Source organism: Bos indicus, chromosome 3 (assembly GCF_029378745.1).
Source record: "Bos indicus isolate NIAB-ARS_2022 breed Sahiwal x Tharparkar chromosome 3, NIAB-ARS_B.indTharparkar_mat_pri_1.0, whole genome shotgun sequence".
Taxonomy (NCBI): Eukaryota; Metazoa; Chordata; class Mammalia; order Artiodactyla; family Bovidae; genus Bos; species Bos indicus.
In genome coordinates this window covers 66,011,524-66,035,346 of record NC_091762.1, presented here as the reverse complement: position 1 = coordinate 66,035,346, position 23,823 = coordinate 66,011,524, and the positions used below count along the sequence as shown (strand labels likewise).

The 23,823-nt window shown below is 36.8% G+C and overlaps 1 protein-coding gene across 6 annotated transcripts in view; it reads right to left on the bottom strand.

Moving 5' to 3' along the window:
* ADGRL4 (adhesion G protein-coupled receptor L4) overlaps positions 1 to 23,823 on the bottom strand; it is a 141,136-nt gene that overhangs the window by 50,421 nt on the left and 66,892 nt on the right. For 3 of the 6 annotated variants that reach the window (XM_070786251.1, XM_070786250.1, XM_070786252.1), the window contains exons 3-7: positions 14,493 to 14,645; positions 10,224 to 10,340; positions 1,732 to 1,802; positions 761 to 940; positions 473 to 656 (exon numbers count right to left, since the gene is read on the bottom strand). In XM_070786251.1, the coding sequence (XP_070642352.1) occupies positions 473 to 656; positions 761 to 940; positions 1,732 to 1,802; positions 10,224 to 10,340; positions 14,493 to 14,645 (705 nt within the window). Of the gene's footprint in view, positions 1 to 472; positions 657 to 760; positions 941 to 1,731; positions 1,803 to 10,219; positions 10,341 to 14,492; positions 14,646 to 23,823 lie in introns of those variants that run through there. The other 3 variants (XM_019957222.2, XM_070786254.1, XM_070786253.1) reach the window with 3 other exon arrangements.

Below are 23,823 nucleotides of genomic sequence, written 5' to 3'. Positions count from 1 at the left end.
GAGTGGTTGGCAAGGGGGATGAGGGGTCTTCTGAGGTGTTATTATACAGATGTGTTCATTTTGTGAAAATTCATCAACTTATATTCATTTGATAAGTACATTTGTCTTTATATGGGTTATAATTCAATAAAAGTTTGACTTTAAATATATTACATCCAGAAAATCTATTTATACTATCACCGGTCAAGACAGATCCTGCCAAGTCATGAGATAACAAGGAAGTAAGGTTCTCTGAGCATTTAAATGATAAACAGTTCAGAAATAGGAAAAGGTGAAAGTTGCAAGTAGGAGACAAATCTCATGCATTCATCCTTTTTATTCAAACTTCATTCATACCCACTCTTGTGATATGCTTCATCATTTACGTCTGTACTGCCAATTTAATTAACGGCAGTGTAGATACTTTTCATCTCTTTTGAGAATGGCTTCTTTGGAAAACACTATTGCCTTGAAATTGACCTTGACTTCTTACCTATATCACTTGAATTAGTATCAAACTGAGTGGTCTTTTGAAAGTTCTGAGATATCCTTAAGGTAGCCTGCTCAGCAGTATGTATCAGTTTTGTGAGATGAGTTATTCTCTGATTTGTAGATAACTTGTCCCAAACTGTAAATGTATCCTTTTGAACAAAATTATTCAGAGTTTTTACAAATTCCTGTTGAAAAAAAGTGTACCTTTTAAAAATGTTGGAATCTTACATTAATCACAGATGTAAGGAAACTTTTAAACTTATATTGAGTTAAAGCTCAACATACTTACAGTAAGAGTTGAATTAGAAGAGGTGTCCTTGGCTGAATTCGAGCTGTTCATATAACCCAATAGTGGGGATGATTCAGCTAATACTTCTGTATATGCAATTATATCCATCGGTGAAAGATCTTTCAAAGAATTTCTATAGACTTCTCGTAGCAAAGCCACAGGTTCTTCTATGTGTCTAATCTGAACAAATATGAGTTCAGAAAAAGAAAACCAGCTTAAAGCACTATTGGGTCTTTACAAGAATACAGGTTACATGTTAAATATGTTTTTTTCACTCCTACACATAAGCTATCAGACTACAACTAAATCCCAACATGAAGCAATGAAACCTGAAAGTATTTATAAAGGATTAGCAAATAGCTTAAAAAGCACAGAAGTTACTTCAGAAAGGCAATGTACATTTGAATTTATCATTTTAAACTAGCTTTTAAAATGTATAATAAATTATGACTTAATTTGAATTAGGTTTTAGTCAAACCAGAAACTTTTTTACATGATAAAATGGCAATTTGCTTTACCTGATTGCTAATGAGTCATGTTGAAACTCACTTCTAATCATAGGACAATAATTTCATGGACGTCTTACTCTTTGGAATAATATTGCTTTGGTGCACAAAATCTAATTGCATACAACTATGTCTCCTTAGAATGTGGATATGCCCTGTGATCAAAATGTGTTTTTACTATTTTACCCACCAAATTTCTTAACATGTTGTAATAACTTGCCAGTGTACAGAATAGTGAAAAAGTAACTTATATTAAATATATGTCTTCTTCAGTATTTTGGGGATTTTCAAATTAATTTTATCTGACACCCAAACAAAATACTTGGAGCTTTATATGTAAATATTTTCAACTCTACATGAAGATCAACAGTTTGTTACTCTTAAAAAAAATGTGCCTTTGGAAAGATTATAACTGAAACTAAAATGTCAAAACAGAATAAAATTTAATTCAACTCTTTTACTCACTTTTGTTAAAGTTTTATTAATATTTTCAGCAACACAGGCATTATCTAAATGGCAGTCTGGATTCACAATTTCTGTAGAAAAAAATAGTTATGTATTAAGTTTCAAAAAATATTTTCCCTAAGATAATTATATTGATTCCAATGATTTTGCTCACTTATTTAGATATTAAGACACATTCTTAACATTTGAGTTTTATTTTTATTTATTCATGAAAGTTCATTTATTTAAAACATTTTTTATTATTATTTAAGTTTTACTCCTCATAAAAATTCACTTATTTTTATTTGTTAAAATGCAAACTATTTTATGGAAAATAGAAAATTATAGTTACTGAAAGGAAATAGGGTATATGGGGTCAGTGGTAAAGAACCCGCCTACCAGTGCAGGAGATGGGGTCTGATCCCTGGGTTGGGAAGAGCCCCTGGAGAAAGAAATGACAACTCACTCCAGTGTTTTTGCCTGGGAAACCCCATGGACAGAAGAAGCCTGGCAGTCTACAGTGCATGGAGTCACAAGAGTTGGACATGACTTAGTGACTAAACAACAATTACATAAAACATGTGATCTACATTTGCCATTAAATAAAACATCTTCCATTATTTCATTTTGTAGATAAAGGACTACTGGCACGTTTCTTCGAAGATGTAGCTCTTTGATACTTCAAAACTATGCAGTCATATTTTATATAGTGCTTTAAGATTTTGTTTTTTGATGTGGACCATTTTTAAAGTCTTTATTGAATTTGTTACTAGTGGCTCAGCTGGTAAAGAATCCACCTACAATGTGGGAGACCTGGGTTTGATCCCTGAGTTGGGAAGATCGCCTGGAGAAGTGAAAGGCTACCCACTTCAGTATTCTGGCCTGGAGAATTCCATAGACTATATAGTCCATGGGGTTGCAAAGAGTCGGACATGACTGAGTGACTTTCACTTTTTTGGCTGTGAGGCATGTGGGATCTTAGTTTCTCAACCAGGGATTGAACTTGCACCCCCCTGTATTGGAAGGTGAAGTCTTAACCACTGGACCACCAGAGAAGTCCCCATAGTGCTTTGATAACATATAAAATTAAATAGTATATTTATTTTGGCAATAAATGCTATCAATAGGTATAAACAGTGATTTCCTGTGGATGTCTGATAATCTTCCCTGCAGGAACAGTTATAGCCACCATTAATTTTTTTACACAGTTCATTTTCACCACAGGCAAATGATTCACTGTCCTCATCAATATCTGGAAATATTTGAAAAATAAAGATTTTAATCTAGTGCTCATATAGTTGCTATTTTGTTGATAATAGTATTACATACTGTTAGTAATTTCATATCAAATTACGTAAGAAAGCAAGACAAGTGCCATCATCTGGAAAAGGACAGGGCAAACTTAGCTGCATATATTTTCAACTTTCTTTTGGTCAATCCATTTGGACAGTATATTGAAAATGTTATTCATAGACCAACACTTGAATTGCTTTCTGAACAGCAGGATTCATCAGCAAAATTATTAAGTCATAATTTCCATCATTGATGATGCAATGTTTATTCCTAATTAAATAATAATCTAATTTCAAAAACACATTTAGAAACAAACATTCTCTGTTTTCTAGTATTAAACTGATTGAACAACTCAGTTTAGAATAACCTGGAGGGCAAAAAAAAAAAAAAAGAGTAGCCCATTTTCTTTCCAAAGCTTCATTTTTCCATATGTGCATGCTAAGTTGTTTCAGTTCAGTTCAGTTGCTCAGTCGTGTCCAACTCTTTGCGACCCCATGAACCGTAGCATGCGAGGCCTCCCTGTCCGTCATCAAATCCCGGAGTCCACCTAAACCCTGTCCATCGAGTTGGTGATGCCGTTCAACCATCTCATACTCTGTCGTCCCCTTCTCCTCCTGCCCTCAATCTTTCCCAGTATCAGGGTCTTTTCCAGTGAGTCAGCTCTTTGCATCAGGTGGCCAAAGTATTGGAGTTTCAGCTTCAACATCAGTCCTTCCAATGAACACCCAGGATTGATCTCCTTTAGGATGGACTGGCTGGATCTCCTTGCAGTCCAAGGGACTCTCAAAGAGTCTTCTCCAACACCACAGTTCAAAAGCATCAAGTCTTCAGTGCTCAGCTTTCTTTATAGTCCAACTCTCACATCCATGCATGACCACTGGAAAAAACATAGCCTTGACTAGATGGACCTTTGTTGGCAAAGTAATGTGGTTTTTTAATATGCTGTCTACGTTGGTCATAACTTTCCTTCCAAGGAGTAAGCGTCTTTTAATTTCATGGCTGCAGTCACCATCTGCAGTGATTTTGGAGCCCAGAAAAATAAAGTCAACCACTGTTTCCCACTGTTTCCCCATCTGTTTGCCATGAAGTGATGGGACCAGATGCCATGATCTTAGTTTTCTGAATGTTGAACTTTAAGCCAACTTTTTTACTCTCCTCTTTCACTTTCATCAAGGGGCTCTTTAGTTCCTCTTCACTTTCTACCATAAGGGTGGTGTCATCATGCACATATGAGATTATTGATATTTCTCCCAGCAATCTTGATTCCAGCTTGTGCTTCATCCAGCCCAGATTATCTCATGATTTATACTGCATATAAGTTAAATAAGCAGGGTGATAATATACAGCCTTGACATACTCCTTTTCCTATTTGGAACCAGTCTGTTGTTCCATGTCCAGTTCTAACTGGTGCTTCCTGACCTGCATACAGGTTTCTCAAGAGGCAAGTCAGGTGGTCTGGTATTCCCATCTCTTCAGAATTTTCCACAGTTTATTGTGATCCACACAGTCAAAGGCTTTGGCATAGTCAGTAAAGCAGATATAGATGGTTTTCTTGAACTCTCTTGCTTTTTCAATGATCCAGTGGATGTTGGCAATTTGATCTCGGTTCCTCTGCCTTTTCTAAAACCAGCTTGAACATCTGGAAGTTCACGGTTCACATATTGCTGAAGCCTGGCTTGGAGAATTTTAAGCATTACTTTACTAGCATGTGAGATGAGTGCAATTGTGAGGTAGTTTGAGCATTCTTTGGCATTGCCTTTCTTTGGGATTGGAATTAAACTGACCTTTTCCAGTCCTGTGGCCACTGTTTAGCTTTCCAAATTTGCTGGCATATTGAGTGCAGCACTTTCACAGCATCATCTTTCAGGATTTGAAATAGCTCAACTGGAATTCCATCACCTCCACTAGCTTTGTTCATAGTGATGCTTCCTAAGGCCCCCTTGACTTCACATTACAGGATGTCTGGCTCTAGGTGAGTGATCACACCATCGTGATTATCTGGGTCGTGAAGCTCTTTTTTGTACAGTTCTTCTGTGTATTCTTGCCACCTCTTCTTAATATCTTCTGCTTCTGTTAAGTCCCTACCATTTCTGTCCTTTATTGAGCCCATCTTTGCATGAAATGTTGCCTTGGTATCTCTAATTTTCTTGAAGAGATCCCTAGTCTTTCTTATTCTATTATTTTCCTCTATTTCTTTGCATTGATCACTGAGGAAGGCTTTCTTATCTCTCCTTGCTATTCTTTGAAACTCTGTATTCAAATGGGTATATCTTTCCTTTTCTCCTTTGTTTTTCGCTTCTTTTCACAGCTATTTGTAAGGCCTCCTCAGACAGCCATTTTGATTTTTTGCATTTCTTTTTCTTGGGGATGGTCTTGATTCCTGTCTCCTGTAGTGTCATGGACTTCCATCCATAGTTCATCATGCACTCTGTCTATCAGATCTAGTCCCTTAAATCTATTTTCACTTCCACTGTATAGTCATAAGGGATATGTGTCCAACTCTTTCCAACTCTATGGACTGTAGCCCTCCAGGCTCCTTGGTCCATGGGATTCTTCAGGCAAGAATGCTGGAGTGGGTTGCCATTTCATACTCCAGGAGATCTTCCCAACTTAGGGGCTGAACCCATATCTCTTATGCCTCCTGCATTGGCAAGGAGGCTTCTTTACCACTAGCATCATCTGGGACGCCCCTCATTTTTCTGTATAAGTTAACTGAAAAAATTAAGATGTAGCAGAATGTGTGATTCAGTGTCCTTAAAATCTTATTAAAACTTACAACTTTTGTTCAGGGTATATTTTGCCATCATTCTTGATACATAGTCATCATAGATAAAGTAACAAATTGTACAGAATTAAGTCTTAGATTTTCAGTATATATCAAAGCTACAATAAAAGTGATAGGTTATAAACTCACATAATTTATATTCTTAATTTAAAATTTTACATACTATAATGAAGAGTGAAATATATCTTAAAATTACAAAGACAGTATAAATACTCTGCCAGTAGGCAAAGATCCAATATGGAATGACTCCAAGGGACTGAATAGTCCAGATAATTACCTTAAATTAATGCAGAAATTTCTGTGCTCCTAAGTCTAGCTCTCCATGTTAGAGAATAAGTCTGTAATTCTGAATATATAATTTGATTTTTTAAAAACGAATAGAGTAGCACGATACTGTTTGCCTTTTTATAAAGGGAGAGTAATCAAGATACAATTAAAATGTCATCTCATTAGATATATAAAATGTAGCTGATCCAAATTTCTCATTTTAAAAATGCAAAAATGGTATAAACACCCTCCTCAACCCCCATTAAACCTCATACCACCAGGTAGTAAGTCTCATCTGTTCTTAAAGAAATTTCCATTTGCTAAATAGGTGATGGTACTGGATTTAAGAAGATGATTAGCGGGCCTGGAAAAGCAGTAGAAAACGCCTCGTTCTTCTGCCAAGGCTATTTGGTCATGATCTGTCTGTGTGTGCTCAGTCAGTCAGTCATGTCTTACTTTTGGCAGCCACATGGACTGTATCCCACCAAGCTTTTCTGTCCATGGAATATTCCAGACAAGAATACTGGAGTGGGTTGCCATTCCCTCCTCCAGGGGATCGTCCAGACCCAGGGATTGAACCCACATCTCCTGCATCTCCTGCTTTGGCAGGCAGATTCTTTACCACTGTGCCATCTGAAAAGCCCCCAGTCATGATCTGTATTACCCAGATATCCAGTCCTCTACTTTTAAAGGAATAAATGCTGCCCTAGCACCTTCACTCTCTTCCTGAATTTCTATACACATGTAATCATAAACTGTCACTTCACACACACACACACACACACACGACAGAAATAAAGGAGGGGGTGACAGCTGTTGGCTCTTGAGAATCATTAGGGAAAACTTTCCAGTTTGGGTTGAAGTAAAGCTGCTAGTGGACAGCAGACTAGAATTAATATTTTTCATGAAATCCAGAAGTGAGAAAAAATAAAAGAAAGCAAAAGACTAGTCTTTTTTGGAGCAGTGTTGAATAAATTATTTGTGTAGCACCCAAATGAGGATAGTATCCCAATGAAGGTGTGAAGAGATCCATGAAGTATCATAAACAGAAAAATTCATTTCATGGGGAAGAAAGCTATGTTCTCCAAATACCCTTATTTCACATTTTCAGATGCCTTCTACGGTTAATTGGAAACGAAGTGTTGATTTCTCTCAATTTCAAAATCATTTAGAAAGGTGCAACTTTTCTTGGGAACTTTATCCAAATCCAATCTCTGAAAAACATACTGATTTTAACTTTGCAAATGCCATTTTAATCCTCCCTCATGCCTTTGGACGTAAGTTTACACAGTCTTGGGGTTCCCTGGTGGCTCAGACAGTATCATTGCTCTTGACAGTTTCAGCTTTCCCCCGTGTATTCTATACACCCTGTGGTCCTTATTTTGGGTTCTCTGCTATGGTTTCAGCTCTACCAGCACCCACTCAGCTGTTTGCTATCCCAGCATGTCAGCCTTGAACCAACTAAGGCATTTCAACTTCTGAATTCACCAAGTGACAGAATGTTAATCTTAAAAATAATGATTTTTAAGGGTCATACCCTTGGAGATGAATGTTTGAAATTAGGATTATGCAGATTTTATATTCTGACTCCAAATATTCTAGAAGAATATTAATCACCTTACCAAAGATATGTTTTTTAAACTTTTGTTACCCCATCAAAGACATGTTTTCTGAATTATATACTTTCCTTGTTTACATTATTGTTCCCCTAGCTTTTTACTAAAATATAGATATTAAGTTTGCTATCCTTCTCACTCTGGGCCTCAGCAGTAGAACCTACTGAGTTTAACGTAGTGATGGAGTGTGTGACCACCACAACTGGCTGTGTGCCAGGATAGTCAAGGAGCTTCCACTATCCTTAGAATATTACTCTATACCTCCTTGCTACCTAGTAGTATGAAAAGATTCATAAAGTACTGAAAAAGTATCTCATGCTCAAATAGGATAAAACTGGCTTAGCCAAAATAAGTGTGACTGCCATTTTACATCACTGTCCACAATAATATCTCTTGCAATTTCTTGCAGAACCTAGGACCTGACAAAACCAGTATCTATCCTCCTTCCTACAGGTAAAAGTCCTGTGGAAGACCTTACTTCAAATCCTGACTCTAATTTTCATTAGCTCTATGACCCCGGGCAATACCATAAAATACCCTTATGGCTCACATGAAAAGATGCTCAACATTACTCATTATCAGAGAAATGCAAATCAAAACCACTATGAAGTACCATTTCACGCCAGTCAGAATGGCTGCGATCCAAAAGTCTACAAGCAATAAATGCTGGAGAGGGTGTGGAGAAAAGGGAACCCTCTTACACTGTTGGTGGGAATGCAAACTAGTACAGCCACTATGGAGAACAGTGTGGAGATTCCTTAAAAAACTGGAAATAGAACTGCCTTATGATCCAGCAATCCCGCTGCTGGGCATACACACTGAGGAAACCAGAAGGGAAAGAGACACGTGTACCCCAGTGTTCGTCACAGCACTGTTTATAATAGCCAGGACATGGAAGCAACCTAGATGTCCATCAGCAGATGAATGGATAAGAAAGCAGTGGTACATATACACAATGGAGTATTACTCAGCCATTAAAAAGAATTCATTTGAATCAATTCTAATGAGGTGGATGAAACTGGAGCCTACTACACAGAGTGAAGTAAGCCAGAAAGAAAAACACCAATACAGTATACTAATGCATATATATGGAATTTAGAAAGATGGTAACAATAACCCTGCATATGAGACAGCAAAAGAGACACTGATGTATAGAACAGTCTTATGGACTCTGTGGGAGAGGGAGAGGGTGGGAAGATTTGGGAGAATGGCATTGAAACATGTATAATATCATGTATGAAACGAGTTGCCAGTCCAGGTTTGATGCACAATACTGGATGCTTGGGGCTGGTGCACTGGGATGACCCAGAGGGATGGTATGGGGAGGGAGGAAGGTTCAGGATGGGGAACACAGGTATACCTGTGGCGGATTCATTTCGATATTTGGCAAAACTAATACAATATTGTAAAGTTTAAAAATAAAATAAAATTTTAAAAAAGGGTTCTTTTTCATAACAAATGAGGAAATGTATGTAAAGGTGTTTGGAGGGGTGCCTAAGATACAGTAAGTGCCTGATATTGTAACTGAGAATCAGGTTCAATGATTCTATTCAGATTGTGTGTTCTCTTAATAGCATAAGCCCTGTGAGTATGTAGGTTTAGAGAAAACACAATGATAATGAGTGTCTTGTTAAATTGCCATGTTTTGGTACTCCCTAGAGCTGTAAAAGAGAAAAAGCACCCTTTCCCCCATTTTAATGAAAGATAAATTGCTGCCATATAATTATTTCAACTAGGCTAGAACTGATAAGCTGTATTTAATAAGTGATCCACTTTTTCCATTACCAAACTAACACTCAGCTTAATACCAATAACTTGATTTCACTAAATATAAGTATGTCCTAATATGCACCTCCTTGTTCTGCAAATAAATTCATTTGCTTTTTCATTAACACAATTATGCTTGTTTTTCATGTCTACAATGAGCCAAACCAGCAGCATTTTATCATAATCTTCTTTCAAAGCATGATTATATGATTGCTTTAATTTTCATAATTTTCATCAATACCTGAATTTTCTAATGTTGTGTAACTCACAGACTGCAAAAAAAAAAAAAAAAGATAAAATGTTCAATTACTGGAAGTAATCTGCAAAGACAAAATTGAATTTTAACATTATTCAAAGCCAGAAAAAAACTATCAGAGTATCTAAGACAACAAGACAAAAAAATGACAAGTAGTAAACACTGCTCTTATGAACACAGAAAATGTGAAATCCTTGGGTTCTACTCATTTGGTTTTGGAAAGTCATATGACTGAATGCTTCAGTTTCCCCACTTGTGAACAATATCTCTTGGGAACTGGGCACCAGAAGTTCTATTTTACTGTGATTCAAAGGAGAAGAAAAATAGGAATGATGCTCAATCTCACTCAAAGACTTCTCCAAAGGATTATTTCATCTGTTTAAAAAAGTATTTCAAAAGACTAAAGATAAAGAATTTTGCTTGGGTAATTTCTTGTCATGTGCTGGAGTTTTCCTTATATATTTATAGATGTTCTTAATGCCTATAATTGGGCTTCCCAGGTGGCACTAGTGGTAAAGAACTCACCTACCAATGCAGGAGATGCAATCCCTGGGTCGGGAAGGTCCCCTGGAGTTGGCATAGCAACCCACTCCAGTATTCTTGACTGGAGAATCCACATGGACAGAGGAGCCTGGTGGGCTAAGAGCTGGACACAACTGAAGTGACTTAGCACACATGCAATCACTATAATTACCAGATATGTCAAATTCAAGGATTAGCTAAACTTTCAAATCATAAGCAATACACTACAAGGTAAAACACTAAGGTAAAAATAAAATAGAATTATGCTTCTCTGTTCAAATTTCCTGAAGATTATCATAGTTAACAATGAAAATTACTACAGGACTGGAAAGAAAAAAAAAAAAAAACAGAAAAGAAACAGTTACTCTGCTTCTGAGAAAAGCTTAATCTTTGAGGACAACAAAACTCATGAGAATAACAATTTTCCAGAGAAAGATTTTTTCATTGAATGATCCATCAAACAAAACAGGTGGAAACTGCAGAACTCAATATTGGATGGTATGCATGGTAAGTTGCTTTAATTGTGTCTGACTCTGCGACCCCATGAACTGTAGCTCACAGGATATTGGATATTGGGTTTTAATCTAAGTTATTGTGTTTACTGAGCTCTTAAAAGAGCTAAAAGGGGAATTAGCAAAAATGTAGGGCTCTTCCACAGTATCTCAATAATAACTGAATATTGGGAGAAAGTCTTAAATTACAAATGTATTCAGTTTAGTCGCTCAGTCGTGTCCAACTCTTTTGGAACCCCGTGGACTGCCACATGCAGGCTTCCCTGTCCATTACCAACTCCCGGAGTTTACCCCAACTCATGTCCATTGAGTCGGTGATGTCATCCAACCTCTCATCCTCTGTTATCCCCTTCTCCTGCCTTCAAACTTTCCCAGCATCAGGGTCTTTTCCAATGAGTCAATTCTTTTCATCAGGTGGCCAAAGCATTAGAGTTTCAGCTTCAATATCAGTCCTTCCAATGAATATTCAGGACTGATTTCCTTTAGGATGGACTGGTTGGATCTCCTTGCAGTCCAAGGGACTCTCAAGAGTCTTCTCCAACAACACAGTTCAAAAGCATCAATTCTTTGGTGCTCAGCTTTCTTCACAGTCCAACTCTCACATCCATACATGACTGCTGGAAAAATCATAGCTTTGACTATATGGACCTTTGTTGGTAAAGTAATGTCTCTGCTTTTTAAAATGCTGTCTAGGTTGGTCATAACTTTTCTTCCAAGGAGCAAGTGTCCTTTAACTTCATGGCTGTAGTCACCAGCTGCAGTGATTTTGGAGCCCCCCAAAATAAAGTCTCTCACTGTTTCCATTGTTTCTCCATCTATTTGCCAATGAAGTGATGGGACTGAATGCCATGATCTTAGCTTTCTGAATGCTGAATTTTAACTTTTTCACTCTCCTCTTTCACTTTCATCAAGAGCCTCTTTAGTTCTTCTTCACTTTCTACCATAAGGGTGATTTCATCTGTGTATCTGGGTTTATTGGTATTTCTCCCAGCGATCTTGATTCCAGCTTGTGCTTCATCCAGCCTGGCAGTTCGCATGATGTACTTTGCATATAAGTTAAATAAGCAGGGTGAAAATATGCAGACTTGACGTACTATTTCCTGATTTGGAACCAGTCTGTTGTTCCATGTTCAGTTCTAACTGTTGCAGTTCTTGACCTGCACACAGATTTCTCAGGGTTTTAGGAAGCATCACTACAAACAAAGCTCATGGAGGTGATGGAATTCCAGTTCAGCTATTTCAAATCCTAAAAGAAGATGCCATGAATTTGCTGCACTCAATATGCCAGCAAATTTGGTAAACTGAGCAGCAGCCACAGGACTGGAAAAGGTCAGTTTTCATTCCAATCCCAAAGAAAGGCAACGCCAAAGAATGTTCAAAGTACTGCACAGTTGGACTCATCTCACAGGCTAGCAAAGTAATGCTCAAAATTCACCAAGCCAGGCTTCAACAGTACATGAACCACGAACTTCCAGATGTTCAAGCTGGTTTTAGAAAAGGCAGAGGAACCAGAGATCAAATCGCCAACATCCACTGGATCATCAAAAAAGCAAGAGAGTTTCAGAAAAACATCTACTTTTGCTTTACTGACTACACCAAAGCCTTTGACTGTGTAGATCACAAATGTATTACCCTTCCATAAAATGTTGGCTTTTGGTCATCTTTGTATGTGTTTTCTCTGTGCTTATGATTAATTTTTCTCTAAATAAGAATTCTTTACATTTAAGATATACAGACAGAGAACTATATATCCCTCTGTGGACTGAGGTGTATCAAAAATAAACATAATCAGATGAAAAGACAAATGCCTTGTAGAGACAAGAGGGAATGGAAAGTATAGTTAAAATTGCATTAAATTTCAGTAATTAAGGTGTTTCAAGTTAGATTTTTTCATTAACTGAAAATTTTCTAGTTATATAGCTACAAAGTTAGAACTTTACTAAAGGTAAAGATATGCAGACATTATTTAACATTCTAAGACTAGAAACATGAGTTTAGGTTTGAGAAGAACAAAGAGCATGGTACTATACATTTTCTGGGAAGGCTTTAATTTCTCAAATATATTGTAATGATGTAATCCAATAAAAATTTTTGCTGCAAACAATCCAGATAAAATCATAATTCAACAGAAAGAGATTTATTTCCTCATATTTTACATCATGTATGGCCTTGTAAAGTTTGATTCACTATATTTGCATGATCCAGATTCATGTGTGAGATTTAAATGGTCACCCATTTGAGATTCCTGTGGAAATATCAGTGGCATTCTAGGTAGAAGACTGTGGTTTTAACCTTCCCTTTATCCTAAATGTGTGACTCTTCACTTCCCTTGGCTATAATAGGAGAATATAATCTTCCTTATTTAGGTGAAAGAGAAAACGCTGTGAACTCAAAGTACACAAGACAGGATAATTTCTTTGATACAGACATTTCAATGAGAAATTCTCTTTGAACATTATCTCCTGACTTATCATGTGTGTTTGTCTGGAAAATCCCATGGACGGAGGAGCCTGGTAAGCTGCAGTCCATGGGGTCGCTAAGAGTCGGACACGACTGAGCGACTTGACTTTCACTTTTCACTTTCATGCATTGGAAAAGAAAATGGCAACCCACTCCAGTGTTCTTGCCTGGAGAATCCCAGGGACAGCGGAGCCTGGTGGGCTGCCGTCTATGGGGTCGCACAGAGTCGGACACGACTGAAGCGACTTAGCATAGAATAGCATAGCATAATAATAACATTGCCAGACTTCTCCTTAGCTCACTGATGAGAACTTTACTGGGGCTGATTTAAAGCTTTAGTGTGATTGGATGTCTCTCATTTAACTATGAAAGGTAGAAGCAGTACCTTACCCCTGCCCATGGTGCATGTTCAGTCCTGAGCTTATCTCATATCTAGTCCTGGCTATGTGATCAAACTCTCAGGGCCTCAGTTCATCCACTAATTTTATACATAATTGTCAATTATAATCATACTAGCTACTGGTAAACTAGGCAATTTTTAGAAACCATGATTAAGATGATTCATAATTTGTTTTCAAAGTTAAAGTCTTTGGTTCCAGAGAATCTGTCTCTGAAAACTGTTCATCTTTTCTACAGTTTTCTACAATTTTTTTCTCAGACTATAGTATCTGATAAATCAAATGTGTGACCAAAATACAATAGAATGACATTAAAAAATCTAGATACTCTCTCACAATATTTTACTTAGGAATTGAACTGCAATTACTTTTATCCCTCCAGAAGACACTGTAGTTACTTCTAAATAGGTCGGGGTTCAAAAAAACTGAATGCAGATCTTAAATGTGACAAACTTTCGGTGGGCAGCAGCAGTGCTGCCTAGAGTGAACATCACTAGTGTTCACAAGCAATGACTATCTGAACGCTTTCCAGGAAAACATGGGGCCCCTCTCAGAGTGCATATTTATAAAACCATTACTATCTGGTGATACTAATAGTAATTTTCTGGAGTGAATATATCACTTTAAAGTGTAAGTATTTATTCCGTTATTTGCCACCTTGCTAGATCTCATAACATCACAATTTTTTTTTTTTGTAAACTGATATTCTTCGTCTTATATTCTTGGATAAATATGCCATAGTAACTGATATCATATTGGAGAATTAAAAGAATTAATGAAGATTCTGAAAGTATTAACAACGGGGGTACAATCGACTGACAGAATTTGATTTGGATATTATCTAATCTGTGGAGGTATAAGCAATAAAAGATAGGTATAAATTTTAAGATAGGTAGCTGAACTTACCTACGCAGATGGTTCCATCATTAGTAATAAACTTGTCCTGGTTGTTGCTGGATCTGAAACCAGGTGCACACATACAGTAATAACTTCCCTGTGTGTTCGTACAGTTAGCATTTTCACCACAGGACTGCGTTAAATTTCCACACTCATTATCATCTGTGGACATATCAATTTAAAACATTATTCTTGTAGAATTGAGATGGATTCCTAATATTTTCCATCAGTTTTGGGGAATTTTCCCTGTTAAATAGTATAAGGTATGTGATATTATTTCTAAGAAAAACTGGTAAGAATTCATGTTACATACTCGATTATTCTTGTTTAAATGTAAAACCTTTGCAGTTACAAAGCAAGGTAGAAACTCTTACTGCAAAAGCACTAAACAGAGCTATTGAATTTTATTGGATTATTTTTCAAATGTTTACATATAATTTAAATATCACAATGTTAATAAATATCTTATTGGTGAACTTACAATACTCAGTCAATAATCAGTCACAATAATACTCACAATAATCAGTCAAAAGCATACCGTAAGATAAAAATGAAAAATCAGAGATTAGAAATTGATTTTTTAATCATTTATCATTTATTTTTGTCACTTACTCTCCAGAAGAATTTTGTGTTATCAGGTTTGTATCCCTTCATTTGTTAATATATCTATTTGTTATCATATGCATTGTGTGATATATGAAAGAGTATACAAACAGAAAAAAATATCATGATCCACAATCCTTATCCTTATACTCTTATAATGTAATTTATCAAAGAAGATACATAGGTTCATAAATCTTTTTTAAAAATTAGAAAGCAGATTCATATTACCTGTCTAATGAATGAAATAAAAAATAAATGGTTCTCAGAAGTAATTACGATTGGTTGGAGGAGACATTAGATCCCCTCGTGTGCTGAAATGTGCGTCCCAAAAAGATATACTCAAGTCCTAATCTCTAGTGTCTGTGAGTGTGACCTTACTGGGAAATAGGGCTTTTGCAGATATAATTAAGATGTTCAGTTCAGTTGAGTTGCTCAGTCGTGTCTTTGCGACCCCATGAACTGCAGCACACCAGGCCTCCCTGTCCATCACCAACTCCCAGAGTTCACTCAGACTCACTTATTTAACTTATATACAGAGTACATCATGAGAAACGCTGGGCTGCAAGAAGTTAAGATGAGGGCATACTAAATTAGGAGGGGCCCAAGAGTGGTGTCCTTATAATACATTATTACATAATATAATGGTGTCCTTAGAAAATTCAGAAATGGAGCCACGGAAGACAAGGCTATGTGAAAACAGTGGAAGAGACTGAAAGTAATGTTGATGCAAGCCAAGGAGTCCCAAGGACAGCTAACTAGAAGCTAGAAAGACATAAGCAAAGATTCTTCTCTAGGCCCTACAGAGAGTGTGGACCTTCCAACTCCAGGATTTCAGACTTCCTTCTAGAACTGCGAGAGAACAAACCTGTGTTGTTTCAAGTCACGGAGTTTGTGCTAATTTCTTACTGCAACCCTAGGGTACTAATAGACCCAAACTGGCTAATCTCCAAGACAGATAAATACTGATTAGACAGAGAGAAGCAAAGTAATTAAAAGGAAGGTAAAATCTGGGGCAAATATTCAAACATAAGGGTGACTGAGATGTTTCTGAAGGCTGAGGGAAGCCTAATCAGCGGGCCCAGGGAGAAGTCATAGGGGAACAGTTGTTTGAATTGAGTTTGGAGAATGTCTTGAATTTTTATTCTCCATTTTAATCAAACCAAGGTTAATCTGGGGGATTCCGGGTAACTCAGCTGGTAAAGAATCCACCTGCAATGCAGGAGACCTCAGTTCAATTCCTGGGTCGGGAAGATCCCCTGGAGAAGGGATAGGCTACCCACACCAATATTTTTGGGCTTCCCTGGTGGCTCAGACGGTAAAGAATCTGCTCACAATGCAGGAGACCTGAGTTCGATCCCTAGGGTGGGAAGATCCCCTGGAGGAGGACATGGCAGCCCACTCCAGTATTCTTGCCTGGAGAATCCCCGTGGACAGAGGAGCCTGGCAGTTACAGTCCATGGGGTTGCAAAGAGTCAGATTTGACTAAGCACAGCACAAGGTTATTTTTAAAGATTTATTTATATAACATTTAATTTATACACAGGTTATTGAACACATATATTGATAACTAAGAGTTGGAGGTTTTCCTAAATATTTCATAAATATTACTTCACTTGTTGTTTATATACATTCTAAGAAGCAGGTGCCATTATTACTCTCTTTAACTGATGAGGAAAATAAGCCATAGAGAAGAAATGTAACTTGTCAAGGTCACATAGCTATTTAGTTAGAGCCTAGTAGTTTGGTCCAATGCCTGTTCTCTTTGCTGTTGCATCCTGCCACCTCTGCAAGGATAATTTTACAAAGCAAATATATAAGGTAAGAATGTATCTGATGGATTATGGGTCTGTTTTGAGAGAGGAAAAGATATTGAGTTAGAGATTTCAGAAGAAAAATAGAAACTTTATTTGTAGTCTGTCTCTCACTTAAATTTTATTTCCATTTAGTCATTTTCAAACATTACAGATATAAGTACAGAAGTTACCATATGACAGACAACTAAATGTGAAGTCCTCTTTTTTTTCTTTTTCAAAAATTACTACTATGGTCACGGCAGGTAAGATTTGGAAATCCTATTTTTTTTTAAGATATTCAACCTATGAGGCTCTATTACACAATTTTATTTTATTATCTATATGTTTTATCACTTTGACTTAGTATATTAATAGGCCAACTGCTACAAATATATTCAAACATGTAATGATTCAACACAATAAAAGATTCTTTGCTGCTCTAGTCAGAAGCCAAAGTTAGTATTCAGGTTGATGGTGTAGCTTCTTGCATAATGGTTCAAGGACCCAGACTTGCTTCATCTAATGGCTCCACCACCCCCATCGGGCCTCCACATTGTCTGTATTTATCCTGGTGGGGAGCTGGGTTCAAATAGAGCATAAGAGAGTAATAAGCCACAACTATAAATGGCACCCATCACTTTTATCCACATTCTATTTACCAGAATTCATTCAAATGTCCACATCTAACCACAGGGAAGCTGATGGGTGTAGGCCAGCTGTGTGCCAGGAATAAGAAAGAAGACATTTTGAACAGCTAAAGTTCTCTGCCATACTTATTCTTTCACAAGTATGTGCTTGGTTGCTTCAGTCGTGTCCCTGCGACACTATGGACTGTAGCCCGGTGCCTCCCTAGAGGCTCAGCGGTGAAGAATCCGTCTGCAGTGCAGGAGCCACAGGAGATGTGGGTTCCATCCCTGGGTCAGGAAGATCCCCTGGAGGAGGGCTCATATACATATACAACATGCCTATGAGGCAGGCATTATTGCTATTTTCAAATAAAAAAAACCTAAAGTATAAAAAGCTAGATTAATGTGATCAATGGCACACAGATAAGTGGCATATTTTGACTACAGCCTTAGGTATTCTGACTGTCAAAGAGATCTCACTCTTCTTAAGTACTATGCTATAAAAAGAGTTCATAATAGCTATTATTTATTGAGTGTTTGTTGTATGCTAGACACTGTGATAGGAAGATTACCATAAAATGGAAATACACTGTGACCACCTCAAAAGGTTGTTAAGAGATTACAAGGGGTTCATGAGCAGACAATGCTTACAGTGGTGCTTAGCATTAGTATGCAATATACAGGTATATTATTTTCTGTATACTGTTATTATTATTTAAGTTACTAGAAATATGATCCAGTTACACTCCACTTAAAATTCTTAACAGCTACTTGGCCTTTAATATGTAAAATAAGTCCTTCATAAGTGACCGAGACTTATCCCTTCTCATGAAGAAGTGAGCTTCCAAAGTCTGGAAATAAGTTTAAGTTGCTTATCCTTAGATATGTATAATAACAAATGTATTCTTAAAATATCTATAACAAAGATCTCAAAAAGTACAAATTCCATTAGTATATGGATAGAATATATCCACACTAAATACAAAGAATAAACATCAAAATTTGTTTCCTTATGACATTTTTACAAATTCCAATAATACAGTTCATGATAATTTATTGAAAAGCCACTGGGAAAAAAAAATAAAACCTATTTGTAATTTTATTACATGAAGATAACCACTCATTCCATTTTAAAGATAATTCAGATTATGTAGACTCTCCACTTCTTTTGTATATGGCTTTATATAGTACTTTATTTTAAAGTTTTAATATTAACTTTATTTTGCTAAAAAATATTCCATGTTCTTAAAAGTCATTCAAAACATCAATAAAATGGTATCATTTCATTTTGACATAGGAAAAAAATACAATTTACTTATAATATATCTCTGAAATAGACTTTCAAATATTTGAGACCTGACCTTGACTGTTACCCATGAGGTTCCAAGCTCAACAAGTGAAACACCTTTATTGCTCCCAGAATAACCTTCAATTCAGGCCTATCTCACAGTGAACTGTAGGACCCTGTGTCAAATTCATTTCCTAGGCCTGAGGCAGGCCTGTCCCTACAACAAAAGTGGAAGGCTCTTTGCTCCAAACATAGGCCTGAATCTACTTTCCTCACAGGACCATTTCATTTGTATATAACCAGTTAGTAAGAAAAACTCGTCAGTCTATGAGAAGCAAGATCATTCTCTCCAAAGCCTAGAGCAAAGCTAGGCCAGGCCTCACACCTAGTATCTTCTTCACGTTAAGACTTCAGGCCTCTTTTCATTTCTCCATAGGCACCTCTCTGACATTTTGGGTTCAATTCCATTGTTTCCTCAAAAGTTCTAATTTTCAGTATGTGGTCTGATTTACTCTAAAGTGAGTAAAAAGCTAGAGGACCAAGAGAAGACTTTTGAGCTCCCCTTAGAAGCTTCCCTGGTGTCTCAGACGATAAAGCATCTGCCTCCAATGCAGGAGACCTGGGTTTGATCCCTGGTTTGGGAAGATCCTTTGGAGAAAGAAATGGCAACCCACTTCAGTACTCTTGCCTGGAAAATCCCATGGACGAAGGAAGCTGGTAGGCTACAGGGGTCACAAAGAGTTGGACACGACTGACTGACTTCTCTTTCTTTCTTTCTTTACAGGCCAACAACTTGGAGACGTGTAAATACAAAGATTGAGTTCTCAGAAGCTTCGTTAGGCCAGGCAGGTGGGTGACTTAAGTCTGACTCCACCAGGAGCCAGACAATAGAAGGAAGTGTGGCTTATGATACAGGGAAGCACACAAATCTAAAGGATTTAAAATTTCAAAAATTTGAAAATCATATTTAAAATTTTTTTCAGATTTAGCATTTGGCTAGGCATTTGTCACCCCTAAATTAAAGCATATAAACGTTGAGGGAGTTAAGTAAATTTGCTGAAAATATGATAATAAAGTAAGAGAAATAGAAAGGCCATCATATAAAATGTTGAAGAGTTCATACTTTATTAACATGTGTGTATTATTAATTTATCTATTCTGTATACAGATGTACTGTATAACTTTAGATGACTATATGCACACATATACTCAGAAAGCAAACATTTATGTCTATATATTCATTCAAAATAAATTAGACTAGTTTATTAAAATTACCTGAGAGCATGTCACAAATTGACACAGAAGTATCTAAATCAAGTTGAAGAAAACTACTTCATACACATTGGATTTGACTCAATCATTCAGTTACTCAAATATTTATGGAACTTCCCAGTTCCCAAATGTGAATATGTCCACATTGGGAAATAAGTAAAAATTAATCAAAAAGTCAGGATCTGTGCCCTGCTGTCAGAGTTCACATTCTAAAGCAAGTTAACACAGAAGCATGTAATTGAGTTCTTATTAAAAGTTTCAATTTTTATCTCAAAATTTGACTCCTTTCACAGCATACTGGGAGAAGTTTATATTAACTTTAAAAGGAATTGTGCTCTCGGATCAGTTATTGGTAATATAGAAAATGATGAAGATTGCATCCCTTGTGGTCTATAGCTGCAAAAATGATATGCAAAAATGATATGCAAAAATACAGAGGAAAAGAATTCACTAGATCTGAGTTATTGGTCAGAATCCAAGAAAACCAGCCATTTTATACCACCTGATTGTTTCTGAAAACAAATTAATGTACCAATGTATCATTTGATTTCAATTTATTTTCAAGTTTTGGGTAACACATTAACCAGAAGAAAAAAACCAAACAAAATAAAAAACAAAGATTCACAATGACTTTTGTGTTTCTCCCTACTATGTAGTCTTGAGCACTTGACCTCTTAGCTTTCTTATCAAGAATTTGGAAATAAAAACATTTTCTAATCTATCTCCCAATCTTCTGGGCTGGATATATGATATAGGCAAATTCCCTAAATGGTCTGATTCCAATCTTGTTCCTTGAAATACCACTTATCTGAAAGTAACCTCTTCTCTTCCCCCAAGAGAGTGGAGATGGGCAAAAAATTATCTTTGTGAAGTACTATATAAATTTGAATTATTTAAATAGCTTTAAACTTCCAGTGTCTAACATAACAAAAATTAAGTTTCAAGGAGAAAATTTATTTGAATGAGTATAAGAAAATATATGACTGTTTCTTTTGTGCTCTTATCTCCATTGTTTATATCAATGTATCAGTTTAGTCACTCTCTGTGATGTTATATTTAATTCCTTGTAGGATTATAAAATAAATATTTAGGATTTCACTTGAAAAATTCATTTTAATACCATTAAAGAGAAGACACATTATTTAAAAATGATTAAAAAATGTTAATAAGGAGAAATATTTGGCATTCTTTCAGCAGAAATTCTTACTGGCTCCCGTTTAACACAGCAAGCTGAGCACTACAAGAACAAAGACACACACCTAACATATAACAACAGGATCCATGGCTGCTGGAGAAGACAGACAAAACCTCAAATTATTAGCATGTGCTGTATATAACAAATAAACAAGGTATTTAGCCGTATACTGGTAACTCAGAGAAGCAATGGTTTCCTTAGCAAGTTTTCAGGATAAAAGGGGGAAGGTTATTCTCAGAGGAGGTTTAGAAAAGGAAGAGATGATTAAGCCAAGCATTGAAGTATAAGAATTAACACAAATGAAATGGGCTCCAACAATCCATTCAGCACAAGGGAAGAACTCACCCAAATGCCTGAAGCCTGCAGGAAGAGAACAACTATTAGGCTGCCCAGGTGGCTCAGTGTTTAAAAATCTATTTACCAATTCAAGAGAATCAAGAAACGTGGGTTCAATCCCTGGTTTGGGAAGATTCCCTGGAGAAGGAAATGGCAACCCACTCCTGTATTTTTGCCTAGGAAATCCCATGGACAGAGGAGCCTGGCAGGCTACAATCCATGGGGTTGCAAAAGGGTTGAATAGCGAATAAACAACATATTGTGGAACACTGGGTAGGATGGTAGAGACTGTAGGGCAAGATTCTATGCAGATATGTATGGTCTAAAGTGGGAAAATGCTTGCTAAACATTTTGGACTAAATTCAGTGGGTAAAGGATGAGCATCAGCAGATTTTATGTAGAAAAATCTGATTTGATTTGATCTCAAAACAATTTTTGAAACATAAGGAAAATGAGGTAAGACCCAGGTAAATCTGCTAAAACACTGTAAGACATGAAAAACTAAACATAGTCAAGAAGAAATTAGTAAAGTGGTTAGATCAGATATGTTTAAGTGTTAAAAGTCAGTCATCTGGGGATGGAAAGGAAAGTGGGTAGGATTCAACTAGATTAGGCATAAACTGGAAACTGTCATCTGGATGACTACCATCTGATCTTCATATTCTTTTTTTTACTTATGTGACTTCAAAATTTTTCACAGTAAAATAATTTTAAATTATTAGTGTGGCTTGGAGACTAACTGGATATGAGTTAGTTGGACAGAGGAAGCAAGGATGATCCACGGGTTCTGATTTGGAGGGATTTGCTGGGTATATTGATTCACGAGGACAGAGAGAAGCATAGGAGGAGAAGCTTTGTGGCTAAGAGCGAGTTCATTTTTGGACAGGGAGACTTATTTAATCACAAGCTGGAGCTCAAGACTCCCTACTTCTCTTCCAAAGGATGGGTCAGAACCAGGAGCCTGGCAATTATTAGGCTCCAGTACTCTTGTCTGGTAAATCCCACAGATGGAGGAGCCTGGTAGGCTGCAGTCCATGGGGTCGCTAAGAGTTGGACACGACTGAGCAACTTCACTTTCACTTTTCAGTTTCATGTATTGGAGAAGGAAATGGCAACCCACTCCAGTGTTCTTCCCTGAGAAACCCAGGGACGGGGGAGCCTGGTGGGCTGCCGTCTGTGGGGTCGCACAGAGTCTGACACGACTGAAGCGACTTAGCAGCAGCAGCAGCAGCAGCAGTGCAGGGAGCAAGCTTGCTGTCTCCTTTGCTCTCATCTCTAGATGGATCCTTTCTCCTGACTCCTGCTTTGATCTCAGCAGTTTGAACGAATTCTGCCTTGGCATTATCACACTCCCTTGTTTTCCTTTTTTCTTTCCCGTTGTTTTTTGTTGTTGTTGTTGTTGCTGTGTTTTTGTATGATTCTACTTACTTGAGTTTGCTTCCTTAGGATGTGAGAGTAGGTAAAAAGGACCAAAGGAGTCCCTTAAACTGTGTTTGGTCTCAAGGTTGACCAGAAAATTCCCTGGGGTTCCACATGATTCAGTCCAGCCTATCAGAAAACTACATAGGGCTTTAACATAATGCATAACCATCAACCACAGGTTAGTTGAGTGCTAACTAAGCTTCCCAAAAACATATGCCAGAAATATCTCCTCTCAATATGTTTTTGGGAAGCTTACTTAGCACTCAACTAACCTATGGTTGATGGCTAGTTACTTGTTTATTGTGGACTTATATTAAAAACTAGGTCAGCATGATTTGTACCTCATAATCTGAAAGAAGAGAGAAAATATTTTTCAAGTATTCTGCTAGATGGCTCATTTAAGTTTATTTAATCATTATAATAACACGATTGATATGATCCTCATTTTACTTACTAGAAAATTAAAGCTGAGATGGGTTAAATCATGGTAGTTTAGAGAATCTGCTGTACATGGTTTTTATATTAATATTTAAGATTGCCTGACTCTAAAAACCAAGCTATATCTTTGTATTGTAGGGTGAGGTGTATTTTGTAAAGTGTTCTTCTAAACACGTCATAGTAGTGGGTATCTAATTCTCTAAATTCAAGAGTGATACATTTAGGAATGACACATTTTGGGCAACAACCATATAATTATATTACTTCTGTATAATAAAGTAGAATTTTACTGGTTTTGTAAGTCACTGGCATTCCAGAATGTGAACAAGATTTTAGTTTATATTTCATTTTTCAATCAACTGACCAT